General features: G+C 38.8%; 1 protein-coding gene across 1 annotated transcript in view; it reads right to left on the bottom strand.

The window, feature by feature from the left end:
• Positions 1-9,108: 9,108 nt before the first annotated feature.
• LOC118411199 (glutamic acid-rich protein-like) overlaps positions 9,109-17,553 on the bottom strand; it is a 41,641-nt gene continuing 33,196 nt past the window's right edge. Inside the window, exons 8-12 of the mRNA XM_035813282.1 lie at positions 14,724-14,904; positions 13,606-13,789; positions 12,938-13,052; positions 12,397-12,498; positions 9,109-11,825 (exon numbers count right to left, since the gene is read on the bottom strand). Of these exons, the coding sequence (XP_035669175.1) occupies positions 11,707-11,825; positions 12,397-12,498; positions 12,938-13,052; positions 13,606-13,789; positions 14,724-14,904 (701 nt within the window). The 3' untranslated portion in view covers positions 9,109-11,706. The remainder of the gene's footprint in view (positions 11,826-12,396; positions 12,499-12,937; positions 13,053-13,605; positions 13,790-14,723; positions 14,905-17,553) is intronic.

Here is a 17,553-nt window from a genome sequence, read left to right on the forward strand (position 1 = left end):
TTGTAACCTAAGTACCCGTTATAAGATTCTTTATTAACTTAATTAAATCACATACTACGAACAAAATGCCAAAACTCTAAATTACTTTTTTTTGCATTTTTGTTATTACTAAATTACTAATGGATTGGGATATTATCTTTTCAGCATTTTCAATCGGAAAAGCTGACGTCATAGTTCCTGCGGCAGCCATCTTGCTGACCTACACTCGAATTTAGTGACACCAAAGGGACGTAAAAGTTAACATTGCGTGAAAATATCGGCATTTGGCCGCTTTACTGTGCACGTTAGTTCTAGGGACATAAAGTAGGGCAAGCAAATAAATCTCGCATCACAGCATAGGCGAATTCACTCACCCTGAAACAAATGTATGGAAACGCTCTGAAACTAGGTGGTACAATATGGAATAGTATCTGTCAAGATTTCGTCATAGAACTGTTGAATATTTTTCGTTGGCTACTATTTAATTATTCTGGTGTATTTAGTCTGTGTTGATTTTGACTTAGTAGTTTCGCTGACGAAGATTTCAGTTGTGTTGTAAGCTCACAAGTGTTTTGCGTCAAAAGGTAGTAATGTTTCGCCTACCCCAGGGCTTGGATATTGGTCCATGGTACATTCGGGTCCTTGCACCACGACTACCTAGATTAAGGTCGAAAGCCTACTGTAAGTGCATTTAAGTTCGCGGAGATTTAATTTTGCGGTAGCGGGAAAATTGACTTTTTGCGGTCAGTTCAATTTTCTGGTAGTACCGTGCACTGTTGTCTCTTATTGCCATGGAAAATGTTCGCGGTGGTTTTAAATTCGCGGTGAAGCGGCCGCCGCGAACATAAAACCACCGCAGTTTCTACATTTACAGTATGTTGGGCATCCCAGCGAGGGTTGGCTCAAGTTATCAATCTTGAAACGGACTTCTGTTACATAATGGTGGTACTTCGGGACTGTATGAAGCCAACCCATATGCCCCTGTTTCTACTTTAGTGGTACCATATCGATCGATTTCTATACGTGCTGTTTGGACAGTGACAATATACCGCGTCCCTTCGGCGGTAAGAATAGCAGATGTCACCAGAATCGATCAGACAATGGCTTTGCTTCAGTATTATGACCTGTCATCGCTTTACTGCAGTCAATGGGGAAGGCGTTGGGAGACTCACAATCACGGCAGATTGATCAGCTGACGGAGAGGACCTATACCAAGGCCTCCGCTAAGGACATGTAGCCTGATGTTCTAAAGGTAGAAAACATCAGTAAACTCAAAATAATTTCAGACATCAAGCTATATTTCTGAGTCAACATAAACAATATCCTAAATATGAATAAACACATAAACATGAATAATGCTGCACTGTGATCAACTATTGCTGTTTACTGTAAAGCCGAAATGAACCACCAATCGACCATTTAACAATCCTACTAGCCAATAAACAAAAGTACAGTAGCCTCCGTAATAGAGAACATGTTGTCAACGGATTTTATAATCGATGATATGAAAGAGTTTTTGATCCAATAGATACTGATGTAGATTCATGAGTTGCTCTGATTTTTAAAGTTTTTTTATGTTGGTCAGCAACAAAGTGAATATATGTGTACATGCGTGTATCAAGAAGCATAGTTGACGATATGGTTGAATAATCTTCACAGCAGAAAACCAATATCTTACACTTGAAAATGCCTATTTGGTCACTATTACTTTATGGTCGAATGACCTATATACTGGATATGGGATTTTTCTTTTACAAAACTAGTCAATCTCACCTTAGCTTATTTCTTATTATTTGTTAGATATGACTTGGAAATTCTTTTTTTTTGTGAATATTAGTGAATAGGGCTGTGACAGAAATGATTCTAACAGCTCTTCAGAGAGCAACCCCTAATCTTGTTTGTACCTGGATGATTTGTGTCTTGACTAGCACAAAAGCGTGCAAATAATCCCTTATCTCTGTAATACACATGCATCGCTGGGTGTTTACCATAAATCGATTTAAGAAATGAACTATGAAAGAACGTCAGGTTTTGTCAGTTATGAGCTCTTTTGCAGTATTAGTTTAGTTTTGGTGACAAACCGTCAAATCAGAGTTTGGATTTTGTAGTGAAAGACCTTCATATCATATTCTTCTCACTTCTTTGTATTCATGAAGATGTGGAGACGGATCATATTTCAGATATAATTTTTGTCTAGTCACGTGACAAATATGGATTTATCTATTGCGTTTAGATGTTTGAACTTCGGTAAACATTCTTTGCTAAAGTGACAATACATTTTTCCCTTATGAAATAGTTTACACTGCAGGAAATTTCGTTCATCTTCTACTTGATTAGCATTGCTAGACAGCATACTGTTGCCATTGGAAGAACCATTGGCCCAGGATATAGGCTTATATTTCTTAAAATAGACTGCCTGAAGTCCTTATCGCAATTAATCTTAATGAATGTATTGATTTATCCTAGTAATATGACGTCTTCTTTGATCATGTTTCCTCTTATAGCTGGAATTCTTCCGGGAATCTACGACAGTGAGGAGGTAATGGGATCCTTTGAGAAGGTGAAGGACCGACTCTTGGTTCAGGAATTAGACGAAGGAAATCTCGTACCTTCAATTTGCGTACACCAATAGATTGATTAAATAGATATATGCAATTTCTTTTGCGTAAAAGAGATGTCAGAATGAGATCTACCATTGGGTCAAACCTTTGTTCCTGTATCCACTGTAAAATCTCACCGAAATATTACCAGCCATTGTAGCCACTGATTTTGATGTTGTTGTTTTAAGATAGAAGAGGACAATGTAGCAGTGCGTTGAAGTTAGTAACTAAATCTTTGAAATTGCTACAAAGGGACAGACAGAAGGTAAACGAGCCTTTTGGGAACTGCAAGGGCTGTGTGTTGTTCTTTTACCTCCCCAACCGTATTAAGGCACCATTTAAACATGTGGATGAAGTGAAAAGGTCGTGAGAAGTGCCTTTTCAAAAGTCACAAGATCGGTGACATGACAGAACTCGAAGCCGGGACCGTTCTGTTTTGACTCTGCCATCACGCCAAAAACCACTTTCTTATTTCATGTTGATGTTCTTATCCCATTAATATTGTTGGTACTTTAGTCAATAAAATGGTACGTACAGTACGAATGTTTATCAAGGCATGACTGGAGAGTGCCTTTATATTCATTTCATTTTTTATTCAACCGTTAAGTAATACATATCGCCCGTGAAAAGAGCTACACACAGAACAGATATCGAAGGGAATTTATATAGACATGCATTTTTTCACTAACAATCTCGAACTAAGAGAGTCCACATTGCTCGCGCTTTCACAATCCTAGGTTGCCTGACCATGATTTCCTAATGTGTGTATGAAGCATCACATTGTCAACCGCAGGGACGGCACCGATTCAATAAACCGTGATATGAGATCGATGGATAATTTATCCCATCGTTGAACTGAAAGATACTTGAAAAAAACGGCCATAAAGACATTAAATACCGTCTGTTGTAGAAAACTTTGAAGATAGACATTTTTATTAAATCAAAGCCTGCTGACAAGGAAAACATGTTCAAATCTTGCTAAAAGTTTACAAAAAGTGCTAACGATATAATTGTTTCTTGGTCTCTAATCATTTCTCCTCAAATAAGTGATTCTTTACACATTTGTTTGATACATTTAACCCTATTCAGACCGGGGGGGGGGGGCGCTTTTGAGGCCCGCGCTAACTTCGATGTCCTATAACGCCAGAACGGCTTACGCTAGAGCCACCAAATTTGGTGAGTTTTCCTAAAAATATGTTGGCAACAATTTTGCGAAGTTTGACAAATTTTCCGGGTTTTTTGGTTGCCATGGCAACCGTTTGTTGACAGGCAGATTTGCCAAAAATCACTATTTTTTTGTTCTAACTATGTATTTTTCACTGCAATTTTGGTACATAAATAAAATCTTATATTATTCAGCATATCTTTCATAATTATATATGCATAAATTATGCTAATTTGATGACGTCATCAGCCCAAAATCCAAGATGGCGGACCGAATGGCCAAATCAATAATAACAAGCTAATTATCCCTTAAAATTTGTAACTACCTGGTATTTTTTCATCAAAAACCATCTAAATGAATGAATTTAGTCTATTTCCATTGCCCTTTGTGATTATTTGTTGCCAAAAAAGTATTTTTATGAATTCAAGGTGGTGGATATAATATGGCGGAGCCCAACTTGTATCTTAGATGTGCATGACGTCATTTTATGACGTCATATTGACGTCATTGATGTTGTTATTGGCAACGCAAGTCGTAATAAACATTATTATTCTGTTATCTGCACTTGTTGTTACATTTTTGTAGCATAACTTGAAGTTTTCTGAGAATACCCATTTTTCATGGGTTTGGCCAATGTAATCAAATTGATGACGTCATAATTACGTCATCTTACGTCAACGTAACGTCAAACGTCACATACTTGTCAGATATTATGTCGAAATTATGTTTTAAAAATTTAGTGGCCCTATGACACGTCGTTTTAGAGTTATAGGACTTAGAAGTGGAGGGCCTCAAAAGCACCCCCCCCCCCGGTCCAGGGATGACCAAAAAAGCCCGGTTTGAATAGGGTTAATTGATATTTCAGAAATCAAGAAAATTTGAAGTTCCGAGGCATATGATCATTATAGATTTTTTTCTAACACTTGCTAGACAATAAACACCAAATACCACTAAAATTCGCCCATATATTAATTAGCAATGTAGATATGATGCTAAATAAAATTAACGCAAACAGTAACATTGGGTGACGGTGACAATGTAACATTAGTATTGTCAACTAAAGCTTTTGATCCAAGGGAAATACCAATGTCCTAATTGATATTTTTTGGGACATTACAGACCATGACGTCAATCATAATCCAATGGACTTTCAATTTACCGCATCATCAACGAGGCAAATCTGGAATTAATCATACAAATGGTATCCGTCACACCGATGGTCACAAATAGGATACTGGCTCATCATCATCAGAGTCTTTTATACGTACTGTCGAATGACCGAGTGGCTATGCTGGCAAACGTTGGATCGAGAGGTCACTGCTTCAAATGCTAACTAGAAGTTGTGTCCTTGGGGAAGGTATGCTTACAGGAGTTTTCCCACTCCACCTAGGTGTAAAAATGGGTATTGTACTTTGCTTGGGGAGGTACCAAGCCGTGAGAGGACAGGGTTTGTCCCCAATTTCCCTAATGTCAACAACTTATCAGCCTTCAAAGCAAATGTCCACCGCTATCTCCGTGTACAATTATTCTCAACTTCTTAATTCATTGCCTTGTAGTGTTCAGGACCTTGCTCTGAACAATCTAGTTAAAAACATACAGTGTCCTAGACACAGTATAAAACAACCCATTGCCCTTATACAGCCTGATAAACATCCATGCCAATAGCTTTTACGTGTTCAGCGCTGTGAGCATGACAGTGGACAACTAGCCTAACTCGACTCTTGCCAGGTATGCAGCAGTATTCACGGATGAATGTTAAGAACCATTCATGTCTCTTACACATTCCTTGGCCATCACATCATTATCAAGTATTACATTGGTGCCTTGGTGTGACATGAATGATCCTGCATGAGTGATGCTCTTCTAATCATCTCCGCAATAGACAAGTACTAACATTAGCCAAATGAATTAGTTTCTACAAGACACTATAAAACTACTTCCCCCGGTCTCGCCATGCTCTAACTGCAACCTAGAATTTGACAGATCGCTCAACTAATTGTATATAAGACAAAGGACAGATCACACTTTTGCATTTGTATGATATACCAAGTATTGAACCAGAAGCTACACACATCCATTTTAGCTCGCAGTGAGAGCGCAGCACGACCTTCGGCTAGTTGAAAATGACCAACAGTAATATAAAGCAAAAACGATCCATAATTGATCATTCAAAACAAGAAGGAGGAAATGCCATGTGCGTAATATTCACCCAGACAGTAAAAATTAGATTAAAACTATGAGGTTACATAGACATCAGTGGTATATGCCGTGTTCTACTTCCACCAGACTAATTCACCTTTCCCTCCTTCATCAGCGAACCATGGATGAATGTCATAATAATTGGTTTGTTGATGAATGGCGTGGTCGCCTCTATGCTGTACATCTCTATTAGATACCTCAGGTGGTCTTCATCAAACCTGACGGAGCGATATAAAAGAGCAATTTATTCCGACACAGCTGGCCTATTTCCCGTGATTTTTATGAAACGTTGTTTCCGTCAGACATTAGTTATAGACGAGCGTCAGCTGTCTCTTAGATAACGTGCAACCAAAAAGCCAAACGTCTTTGTCATAGATGTAATTTGACCATATCCCGTTATATATATTCAATAGAAACATCATATCACATCAACTAAGATATTCGTCTACGTTATTCACATCCTACTTGTATAAGATGGAAACATATCAAAACCAAAAAACGAAACGTATTTGTCATACATGTCAATTTGATCCTATTCCTTTATAGCTATATTCAATATAAATATCATATCACATCAACTAAGATACACTTCTACATTATTCACATCCTACTTGTATTAGATGAAAACATATCAAAACCAGGAAAACCAAACGCCTTTGTCATAGATATCAATTCTTTACCGTTATAGCTATTACATACTAGAAACATTATATGATGAAAACGTACATTGTATTGAATTTCTCTGCATAGGCGTATTCCAAATCACTACTGAAAAATAGAGGATGGTGTCTGAAACCTCCTACTGTACATGCAAGATGCATTTTTTTCCGTTCTCAGTTTTACTTTGTATAATGTACCATGTGCCCGGATGGTCTGTTTTACTTTGTATGATGTACTATGTACTCAGATGGTCTGTTTTAATTTTGAATAATGTATTATGTACTCGGATGTCTTACAATGCACCTTTATCAATAGACTAATTTTCTTTTAACCTTATAGCTAATTTTCTTTCATCTTCGTTCTTTTCCCTCTGACATTCTATTTACTAGGACATCAGCTCTTAAATCCGTGATCAATGACCGTTTCACCACCCTGTGTTCATTGGCACCTGCGCTTCGCGGAGCTTCATAGTGTTAGGGCCGTGACCTCAATTAAAGATAGGAACCCGGTATCCTGTAGTTAACGAGGCAATCTCAGCTACAGTCATTTTTCTTCTATCTGTTCTGCAAGCCAAGAAAATTGAGTTTTCTTAAAGGCGCCCAGAGCAGTTTTTTTAGTCTTTTCAAATTTAATTTTGAAGTCATTTTTACACACAGTAAGCTTGAATAACACTATCTCATTGCATATCGACCTTTATTGAGCAAAGATGATACGTCGTTGAGTGGTGAGAACTCATAAAAAATCTGAGCGCTGCACGTGCCATTATTTCAAATTTGTGGAACGCACGCGAACATGACCGATGAATCCCGAACGCTTCCGGAGATGTCGTCACTTGTTCGAATAAAGTTTCGATTTGCGAACGGGCACATCAGATTCAATTTGCTCGGTGACCTCATGCGTTCGAAAATCTCCGAAAAGTACCGACGGGAAACCGTTAGTGGCTCGATCCTGTCCTGATTTATTGTAGAATATAATAAATCAAAGGGGTCTGTTTGCGGCATGTTTGCGCGTCCTTTTAAACGCTGAAAGTACGAAATAATGACACAAATGTGCTAGAATGGTGAAATAAATGTCAATACCGTACCGATTGTCTCATCCAGAATATCCCGAATTTTAATGCACTAAAAACTGCTCTGGGCGCCTTTAACAGTCCCTTTTCAATACAACAAATTTTCTCTCGTGTTTCGCATTTTTTCTAAACATACTGAAATTTCTATTTACATGTACCATGGATTTCAGGAAATGATTAGAAAATAATTGAAGATAATAGAAGTAAGATACTTCGGGATTAAAAGTAAAAGAAAATGTTGACAGAAGAAAATATTTCACTCGTAGACAAAGTGTTAATCTTTAACAAGGGAAGATATTATTTATGAAGAAATAAGAAAATGTATTTTTGAAGAACACAAGAGGCTGCAACAACGCTGCTAGCGAACGATTACATCAATTGCTTAATGAATTTCATAGATAACTGAACAGTTGTGTTACGTTTTATGTGTTTCGTTTTCCTATATGTCATACTTTTGCATGTTGCATTATCTAAAAAAAAAATCATGAAATCACGGATCAGCGATCGCCGTCTAGCGGAGAGGTAGCCAAAATTGTAAAGGTAAAATGTTCGCATCATATCTCTTAAACACCACTTGCGACCTGGTCCATTATTGCACTTGTCGCCTTTTGTTAGTTATCCACAGGCTCCTTTGTTCTTAAACGAGGATTCTTTGAGGCTGGGGTCAAGTAAGGTAAACTTATCTTCACTACTTTTGGTGGCGTAGCTTTATTTGTTTTAGAACCTCCCTCGCGTAGGGTGGCTCTATTTCGTATTTAATGTTGGCACCATAGTATGTATGTACTCCAAAATCATGACATGCCTAACAACAAGCACCCCACAATGGCCGTGAATTTGCTAAAAAAAATGACATTGAAAAATCAATGTCCAAGCCTTGTTTTTTTGTATATATTGCACGATATGCTATCAAAAGATGATTTCAGTTTCTGAATCGAATGAATAACTCTTATATGTATGTTGGGTTTTTAAAAATGTTTTTCTTCGGATATATTAAGATTTGAAGTGTATGTTACACATACGTATTTTGTACCTTTATTTCGTGCTTAAAATTAGATTCTTAGTCATGTTTGTGATCGCAATAGGCTCTTGAAGTTTGGTGTTTTCATGAGGTCGTGAAGAGGGGCCATAGGTCGTTACGGTTCGAACTTTGAACTAGTTTGTACCTGTATGTAGGATGTTCCGTTTTAGCGTTAAATGTACACTTTAGAGGTAGGACAATCCTGAAAATGCGAAGTTTTTGTATCCCAAAACTTTTGACAGCCTCCTTTTCTTATACATGCTTTACATTATATAAGTGTAGTGTGGCCTGATGGTCTCATTCTATATATAGTGTTTTACATAAGCCTTCCCTTGACATGTACAATATTTGAGGAAGCGTCATAAACCTGGGAGAAAGAACCAGTGAATCTTTAAAGATAGCCACAATACCTCAAGAATGGTAACGTAGAACGTCATTTTTTATTCTTGATTACTCTTTACACCAAAGACGAAAATATATATTATGTACATCTTTCTCCAATGCCTCCCCTCGTGTACCTGTACAAATCTACCTCCATCCCAGACTCATTTTCTTAAAGAATTGCCGAATACATGTATATATTATGTATAATACATTCATGACAACAATCATATCCATTTTTTTTCATTCATTCAGAAAACCAATGCTGAGACATTAGCATGGATAGAAGCATGGATTCCATATCAAATGCATTTAAAAAGATCAAAGCTTTCACACTGTTAAAGAGCCCCTACGTTTCAGAGTGTTCTTTAACTCCACGTTGAAGTAGACTGCGAGTTATGTTATATGTTTATGCATATACGTAGATACTGCGAAACACTCTGCTTGTTTACAATGCTAAATATCAATAAATTTATCATCTCCTTTCTGCCAGTTTGGTCCACTTCTTAACCTTACACCAATGCAAACCACCCAAAAACTCGACTGCATATATATATTTCATATTCCTCGTAGCGGCGTCAATCATTATATTATACCAATCATAAATAAATGCATCACGAATCACAAGGCACAATGTATACATATTACATGCTAGATATAATAAAAGTGAAGTCCTTGATATGCAAATGGAGGTCTACTTCCACAAAATCATCCGCTGTGGCTGCAACAAGTCTTCATCAATATGTTATGCTCTATACACATCACAGATACAGTTTGTAGTTTGTACGATCCACATATATTCTTAAGTTGATATGAAGTCTTCATAATGTAAATGTATAGAATCATTTCTCAAGACAATGGTGTTTAAAAAGCAACCAGAACAAGATGTCATCTTCATTTACCAAAAACGTCAAAACGCCAATGATGGCACATGGATGTCTGACTCTTGGATATGTTCCGTTACTTGTATTTTTTCTTTGAGACTCCGAATACTAGTGCTGCCATTAAGATGAATCAATACTTAGCATTATCAGGTGGGTCTATTCTGTCATATCATGATAAACAGAGAAATCGCATGAACAGGTTGTATTTTGAATTAGCGAGATATTTCCATCTTTTACCAAAAGCCATGCAAAGATGATCCTTTGGCCCATTTTAAAAGCAAAATTTTTTGCAAAGAATTCACCGAATCGTGATGACGGTAAGAACAATCTGCGAAATGCATTCCATTCAGTTGCAATAAAATTTTGCTTTGCAGTTTTAAAGGAAACTGTAATACTCCGACCAAGCTAATGGCAACCTTCCTATCCGAAGATTATTTATATTATTGTCTTGGTACATTGTATGTATCCCTAGCCATTTTAAATCATATGAAAGTGTTTTATATGACGAGGTTGGGATATCTTTTGTTTGACAGTATCCATATTTGGTTTCAGAGATTAGCCACATTGGCCTTTCGTGTATTCCGAATGTAGAATGACCCATCTGATATCTCTACCAACAATCACATACAATCTTTTGGCAGCATCTGGGCAATCCTGAGTGCAACTTTAACATTACTCCACAAAAGCGTTACCGTGCACAATAGGCATCGTACTGTACTCACTCATTGTACTTGGTCATGCAAGAACTGATAGTATTCAGTGCATAAAACTATGCTTTCAAGAATTTATTAGGACGCAGTACTGACCAATTCAAATAGTTTGTCTCGTTCGTGTGGAAGTTAGTGGTGTGTTTTAATGTGGTAGTGTTTAATGCGTTTCATGGACGGTATGGCACGACTGAAAATAATGCATGTTTCCATAAGATTTAAGCTTCTTTTCGTAATCCACGCTTGCAATGCCATTACAGTAGATCCCAAGTGAAATCTGTCGTCAGTAAATTCTAATACCCCCTTTCCACTAGGACGGCGCTCTCACCTTGCTCTCTCTGCAACCTTTAATTTGACATATCACTCAACGAGTTGTACGGAAAAGAAACGAATATTTTACATCTCTTGTGTTTTCTTGTCTTCTCAGTCACACTTTTACGTTTTGTATGATATACCCAGCGTGAAAGCGAAGGTTACGCATATCCCAATTAGGTCGCAGTGAGGGCACAGCACGATCGCCGTCAAGTGGAAAGGGGGCCTAAACAAACAATATATAAATCACAAATGTCTTCTCCAGAGCCAGTAGCAAGCTGTTACAGTACGTTGGCTTACTGAGTATGGGCATTGAAAAGCGTCGTTGTTTTTGATAACATATTACGGGAAGCTATGCAAATTTGTCTGATCGTGATATTGATGATACTTTGTCAAGAGCAATTGTAAGGAATTTTCATGTCATTACCAGATGTGCAAATCTATGAAGGTTTGTTACATAAACACTGTGAGTCCAAATTTTCTTTGGTGCACAGAGTTGATATCTGCAATACAAAAACTCTACATGGCCAAACTGTCACCAAGAAAACTATGTGCAAGCTCTTCCGAATACACCAAACAACACCTGAAACAGCTGTGAAGAAGCTGCTCATATCTTAGGTCTGAAGGCGTATTTTTCTACTCATATTCACGGATAAACATAGCCAAGGAATCGTCAGTCAAACTAAGAAGTCACTTCCCTCTTCTTAAAGAATGTATTTTTCTGTCAGGTCCTCAGTAAGGCGCCACCATGGCCTCTAGTTCCTGTACCTCATTCCGGTTCAGGAACCCCTTCCTGTAGTATTCCTCCACGCGACGGTCGAACTCCTTGGCCAGCTCATCATATTCTTCGGCTGGAATGGGGAATAAGGATGTGAAACTTCATAAATTTGCGTCTACCCACTTTTGGAATATTTCTAATCAAAAGACGTTAAAGAGTTCAAAAATCTTAATTGAGTAGATGTTTGCAATCACTACCTAGCTAATATAACATATGATTGAAATTTTTTACAATGAAAAAAAGGACATATTAATGTACGTTATCCATATTGACATCAAAGAGTACCCTATTACGTATCATTAGGAAAACAATAATACATTGTAACGTTTGTCAACTTGCATGCCTGGAGAACCAGTACCATAATGTATGAATGAATGATATTTTTAAAGGTGTCATGTGTATGAATTTCATTTGCTACAATATTTTGCCAAGTAATTCCTCAAATATTGGTCCCAATGTATCTCCAGTATCTGCCATCAATGAACTTCGGGGTCTTCAAAAGATTATGATGTCCAATTGCAAGCTCCTTAAAAAATTTTAATGATCGACGATTTTCTATTGCTTATCATTTACCCGAAAATGGGGTCTTTTTAGCTGTGATAGATACATGTCAATGGTTCCTATATGAAATGACGAAATCTTACGTGTGAGCTGTGGGAAGGGAAGGTCCTGCAGCTGGGTGTTGTCAGCATCAGCCTCGGTCTGGAGCAGCTCCTGAGCAGTCGTGACGTCATTCGGTGTCGTCACTATCACAATGGGAGGGAACGTAGAATAAGTATAGAGCAATGAGATTACTTACTTTTATAACTGAATGATAACTGCACCTTTCACAAAAGACTAAATGACAACTGCACCTTTCACAAAAGAGAGACATTAACCAATATTGGGTAAAAATATTGTAAAATATTCTCTGAACAAACATGTCTTAGACGTGCTCTGTTTATGACTTACAGATAAATCGTAGCGTCAATGAGATACTTAACTGTAATAAAAAAATACATAATATCTATGAGACTCATGCTGTGTTCTAGTATGTGCAGTATCAGATGTGTCGCAAGGAGACGCTGTGAGACCATTTGGCATAGCTGCCATTTGGGAAAATCTGCATGAGGGCGCTGCTGCTCCACATAATGACTCAACGATGCGTTTTCTTGAGATTGTATTTACTGAGCTAACGTTTCTTACCTCCGTTTGAGGAATCCACGTATCCGTACTTCTCCCTCAGCTCGTTTTCTAGATCGTCGTTCATCTTCTTTTCTTCTTTTTCTCCGGCCGTGTCCAGATCTGCATCGTTGATCACCTTACGACATAAGATAAACAAAGCAGTGATACATCTGTAGTGATAAACATATCAATTTATATTGCAATTCCAACAGTTAAACGTGTACGACAGGACGAGGTGTAGTTATGCAGTTCAAAACTGTAACATAAACACATGACTGTTATTGCGGGGATGTTTAAAACAGGATGAAGTGAATCTGTTTTTTTAGCAGAACTGTAACAGAAACACAGGACTGTTGTTTCAGAAACGTGTACGACAGGACGAGGTGTATCAATGGTGTGTTTAAGACTGCAACAGGAACACAGGACCGTTATTCAAGAAACGTTTATGACAAGAAGAGGTGCATCTATGTTGTGTGAAGAAATGTAACAGAAACGCAGGACGGTTGTTCCAGAAACGTTTAAGACGGGACGAGGTGTAATAATGTTGCGTTTAATATTCTAATATTTGAACATAATTGTATATAATTCTTATGCCATTATATATAATTCTTGTCCCAGGGTGGATGAATAAAAGAAGGAAAGGAATCATGAATTAATGGATGAACGGATGACTGATATGAATGTCTTACCTCTGATTCTTCTTCACTTTCCTTCTCATCCTCCTTGTCGCCTTCTCCTTCTGCTTCCTGTTTCTCCTTGAGGAATTCTTTTGTCTTCCCGTTGTCAATTACTAGCTCCTTCTCTTCTACTTCTTCCTCTTCCTCGTTGCTGCCTTTCTTCTCCTCTTCGTCACTTCCGTCTGTCTCATCGCTCCTACAAAGCCAGATAGGAAAAAATGAGCTCAATTGGTACAATTTTTCTTCCAACAATAAAAGTTGTTAAATGCAAGGTGGAAGGCGGAAGAACTGCCCAAGGCTATGGAGGATAGGGAAGGATGGAGGAAGAGAGTCATGGCCATCCGTGCAACCATGCCAGCACGCCCGGATGATGATGATGACACACACCTCAAAAATGTAAATGGTACCTTTGCTTTTAAAACTGTCATTGATGGAAGAAAATTTGTACTAAATGTATTCATACGTGACGGAGGAACGTTTTCGACAATGAGCCTAATGCATTTGCATTGAATTGTTTTGCATTTCTTTGAAATGTTTTGCATTTACGGATATGCATGGCCATGGCATGGCCTTAACCATGGCCTTTTCGAGAGAAAAAGAAGGTAACCTTCAGAATCTAAGGGTCCAATTATGACTACTGTTCAAATCCCTGAACTGAGCTGTTCAAATCCCACCGGCGCCCGTCAGAGATGCACCCATCATCCAGGCCCCTAAGCCACAAATCTGTCTCGATGGACTGCCGAATACCGCAGGGGTACCTCTCGTTGAGCTCAGGATTAGCATACGGCGTCTATTTGTTACGGAGTCCATTTTTTAGTCCTGGAGTTTGAGCCACAGAGTGTCGTATACGGAGCCACGTATGTGTCACGGTCAAAAGTACCACACACCCTTCCCGGCTAGCTCCAACAAATCTCGGTAGCCTATCTGAGATACAGTCATTGTAACAGTACACACAGTTATATATGAATTAACAGGTGGATAATGAAAACGTAAGACGGACATATTGGTACAAAATCGGCTTTGAAATTAACCATATCAAGTCACAATCGGATTCTAAACTCCGAACAATCAAGTTTACCAACAGTTATCGGCTCAAGTTAAACATCAAGTCACTTAAAGAAGCTCTTTACCTTTCCTCGTCGTTGTCTATCTCGTTGTTGAAGTCGGAGTCGGCGTTGTCACCCCCGTCCCTCGGCTCCTCCTTAGTGATTGCCTGCCCTGGTTCGGGCTCTTCCTCCGTCTCATCCGAGGCGGACGTGTCTTTAACTTCCTCCTCCTCACTGGCTGGGTCTGAATCTTTCTCGGGAGTTTCTTGAAGTAAAGAAACAAGGATCCAATCTTTAGCATCTTTCAAGAACTCCTATTGCTACAGTTCTATTTGATTTTGAGATTACAACCTCCTCAATAAGGTGCACTATCACTGCACGTGCGTCACTGCGGGGTTTGTTCACTGCGTCACCGTTTTGTTATTTTTTCCGATATTTTTTTTAATTTACATACTGTGCAATACGTAAAAGTATAACTAAGCAGACGGCACAATAAACGAAAAGGAAGAAAATTCGTTCTTTAGCTCTGAAATTCGTTAAGCATCTTCATAACCCTGCAGTGACGCAAGCTTAACGCAAGTGCAGTGAGAGAGCACCTTTACTCGAGCCAAAAAAAGGGTAGCTGAAACCTCAATAAGGTGAATACAATTCCCATTGTGGATTGAGAATGTTTAATACCCACACTCTTTCTCTTTTCAGAGCGATCACAATGTCTTCGACTTCTGTCCTTTACAATGAAAAGTGCAAGGCATATTCTCTAGGTTCTCGGTGATCTTGATACTCTTTCTATAATAGAAAATGTTCGTGAATGATGAATCACGTTGGTTTTGCCTTTGTGCTATCAGCTGCAGGTGTACGATTTCGGCCCCCGCTAGCATTAAGTATTCTACCCTTAATTGATTGACGGCAACCTTTGCCTCCCTCTGGGGGAATAATATAAGAAGTCGATCCACGCCCACGGACTGTGCAAGACGATATTCAGTGATTGCCTGCACGAAACTACTCTTCAACAAGAGAAAGCAACGAGCTTCTGAATCTGTCTGATCACTTTATGCCTTACAATCAGTAGGCGAAAATTCTATCGAAACGTTCAAGATATATGAACCTTAACCTTTTTCTTCTAGACTCTCTCGTTTGGCACTTTCGGTTTCTTCTAGACGTTTAAAATCCAGGAAAATACTACCCAGGACCAAAGCATTGAATGCAAAAAAGCTTCACAGAATCGCCTGTCATCAGAGACATTTTTGTCTTTTTTGGCTTTCTCTAGGGAGACCGAGGGGGGCAAGTGAAATAAGTAGGAACGGCTTAGAAAGCCTTGCGGTTGATACAAAATAGATTACAGACGTCAAGATCTATGGGATTTATGTAGGGGTACGCTCTTGTTCCAAAAAGGCAATTCAAGTAAAGTTTTAGATTATACCGGCAGGGGAATTATGCAAGCTCAAGGCAGCCCGAGGCACTACTGATATATTGAAGAGCGGTTTCTCTACACAGCAAAGTCAAACATAACTGTACTCGGCAAGGGACGTGCTCCCAAAATGTCAAAACGCCCACTTGGCCTTTTGTGGCTCATACAACGTGCAAGCTTATACAACTTGTACACTTGAGAGTTGATACGGTGTACTGAATGTGGCAATGAAAAAAATGAAAGCTTGGAATGATCAAAGAATAGATCTGTGCATCGTTACTTATGTCAGACTGGGTCCCCCGAAGCAACTTGTCTTGATTTTCAATCTGAACCCATTTGCCTAAAGTGATGCAAGCGGCTGGGGCTGTAACTGTAAATGAAGAAATCTTCGCGGTGGGTTTATGTAAGGAGTTTTCGCGGTGAAGCGGTCAAAATTACTGCTCAAAAAGGCATTGCGAAATGTTTTGCTCCGTTTTCTTCTCGACCACCACCTTGACTAAAAGTTATATGTACGTACATTTACTACCTATTGTATTGATTGTGATTTGTCTTGTGAGGCGTCTGTTATGGTGAAGATGCAAAAGCATAGATAAAAAGCACAAATTAAACGCAGATTCAATCTTTAAACATTGAATATATATTTGTTGAGACTATCCAGAGGGTAGGTAGATTCTGTTTCCGCTAGATCAGTGACAGTTGATAACACGAAACCGACTGTTCTGTCCATCTGTAGCAAATTCACCTGGTAGCTAGTATGTGGATTCCTACTGGCTGTCCATAAAGGCACGGGGTTCCATTACCGTACATTGATCATGAAACTAAAGCAATACCGCGAACTGAAAACCTCATAACGTGAATCCTCGCGAATATAAATGCACTTACAGTATACGAGTGGTGGTAGACCGTGTATGCCGGCAGCGGCAAAAAATACTGCGGGAAATATCAAAACGCCCACGCGTAATGGGCTGAGCAGGCATCAAGCCGTCAATACTGTGAGACAGATTGACTAATATTCCAAACTGCCAGATTAGTTTTGTTATTTTGCTTGATTCTAAGCACCAGAGACACTTGTCTGCTTCCGAATTCCTGATTAATTCATCTTCCATACTTCGCAAAAAGAGGACATCCAACAGAGCAACTGTTTTGTTATTTTACTTGATTCTAAGCACCGTAGACACTTGTCTGCCTCCCAATACCTGTTTACTTCGTCTTTCATGCTTCGCAAAAAGAGGACACCCAACTGAGCAACCGTTAACCTTACAAAATGTCTTACACAGCCGCAGCGCCACAAGAGACCTCTCCTGCTAGACTGCACGTAAAAGGGTGCGCTGAGGTTCGGTTAACGTCGTTTTGAAGACCATCGCCCTTTTCAAAACCATTGGCCCGTGTTATCTGCACCGGCGCCCGTGGTTTTCTACGTACCACAAATGCCTCTTAGCCGTTTGAAACTCATTGAACTGTGCGTTAATGCGCTTTATAAAATCCTGAGCTATCGCGTTAACGCTG

This window comes from Branchiostoma floridae, chromosome 3, assembly GCF_000003815.2.
Source record: "Branchiostoma floridae strain S238N-H82 chromosome 3, Bfl_VNyyK, whole genome shotgun sequence".
NCBI classification, from domain to species: domain Eukaryota; kingdom Metazoa; phylum Chordata; class Leptocardii; order Amphioxiformes; family Branchiostomatidae; genus Branchiostoma; species Branchiostoma floridae.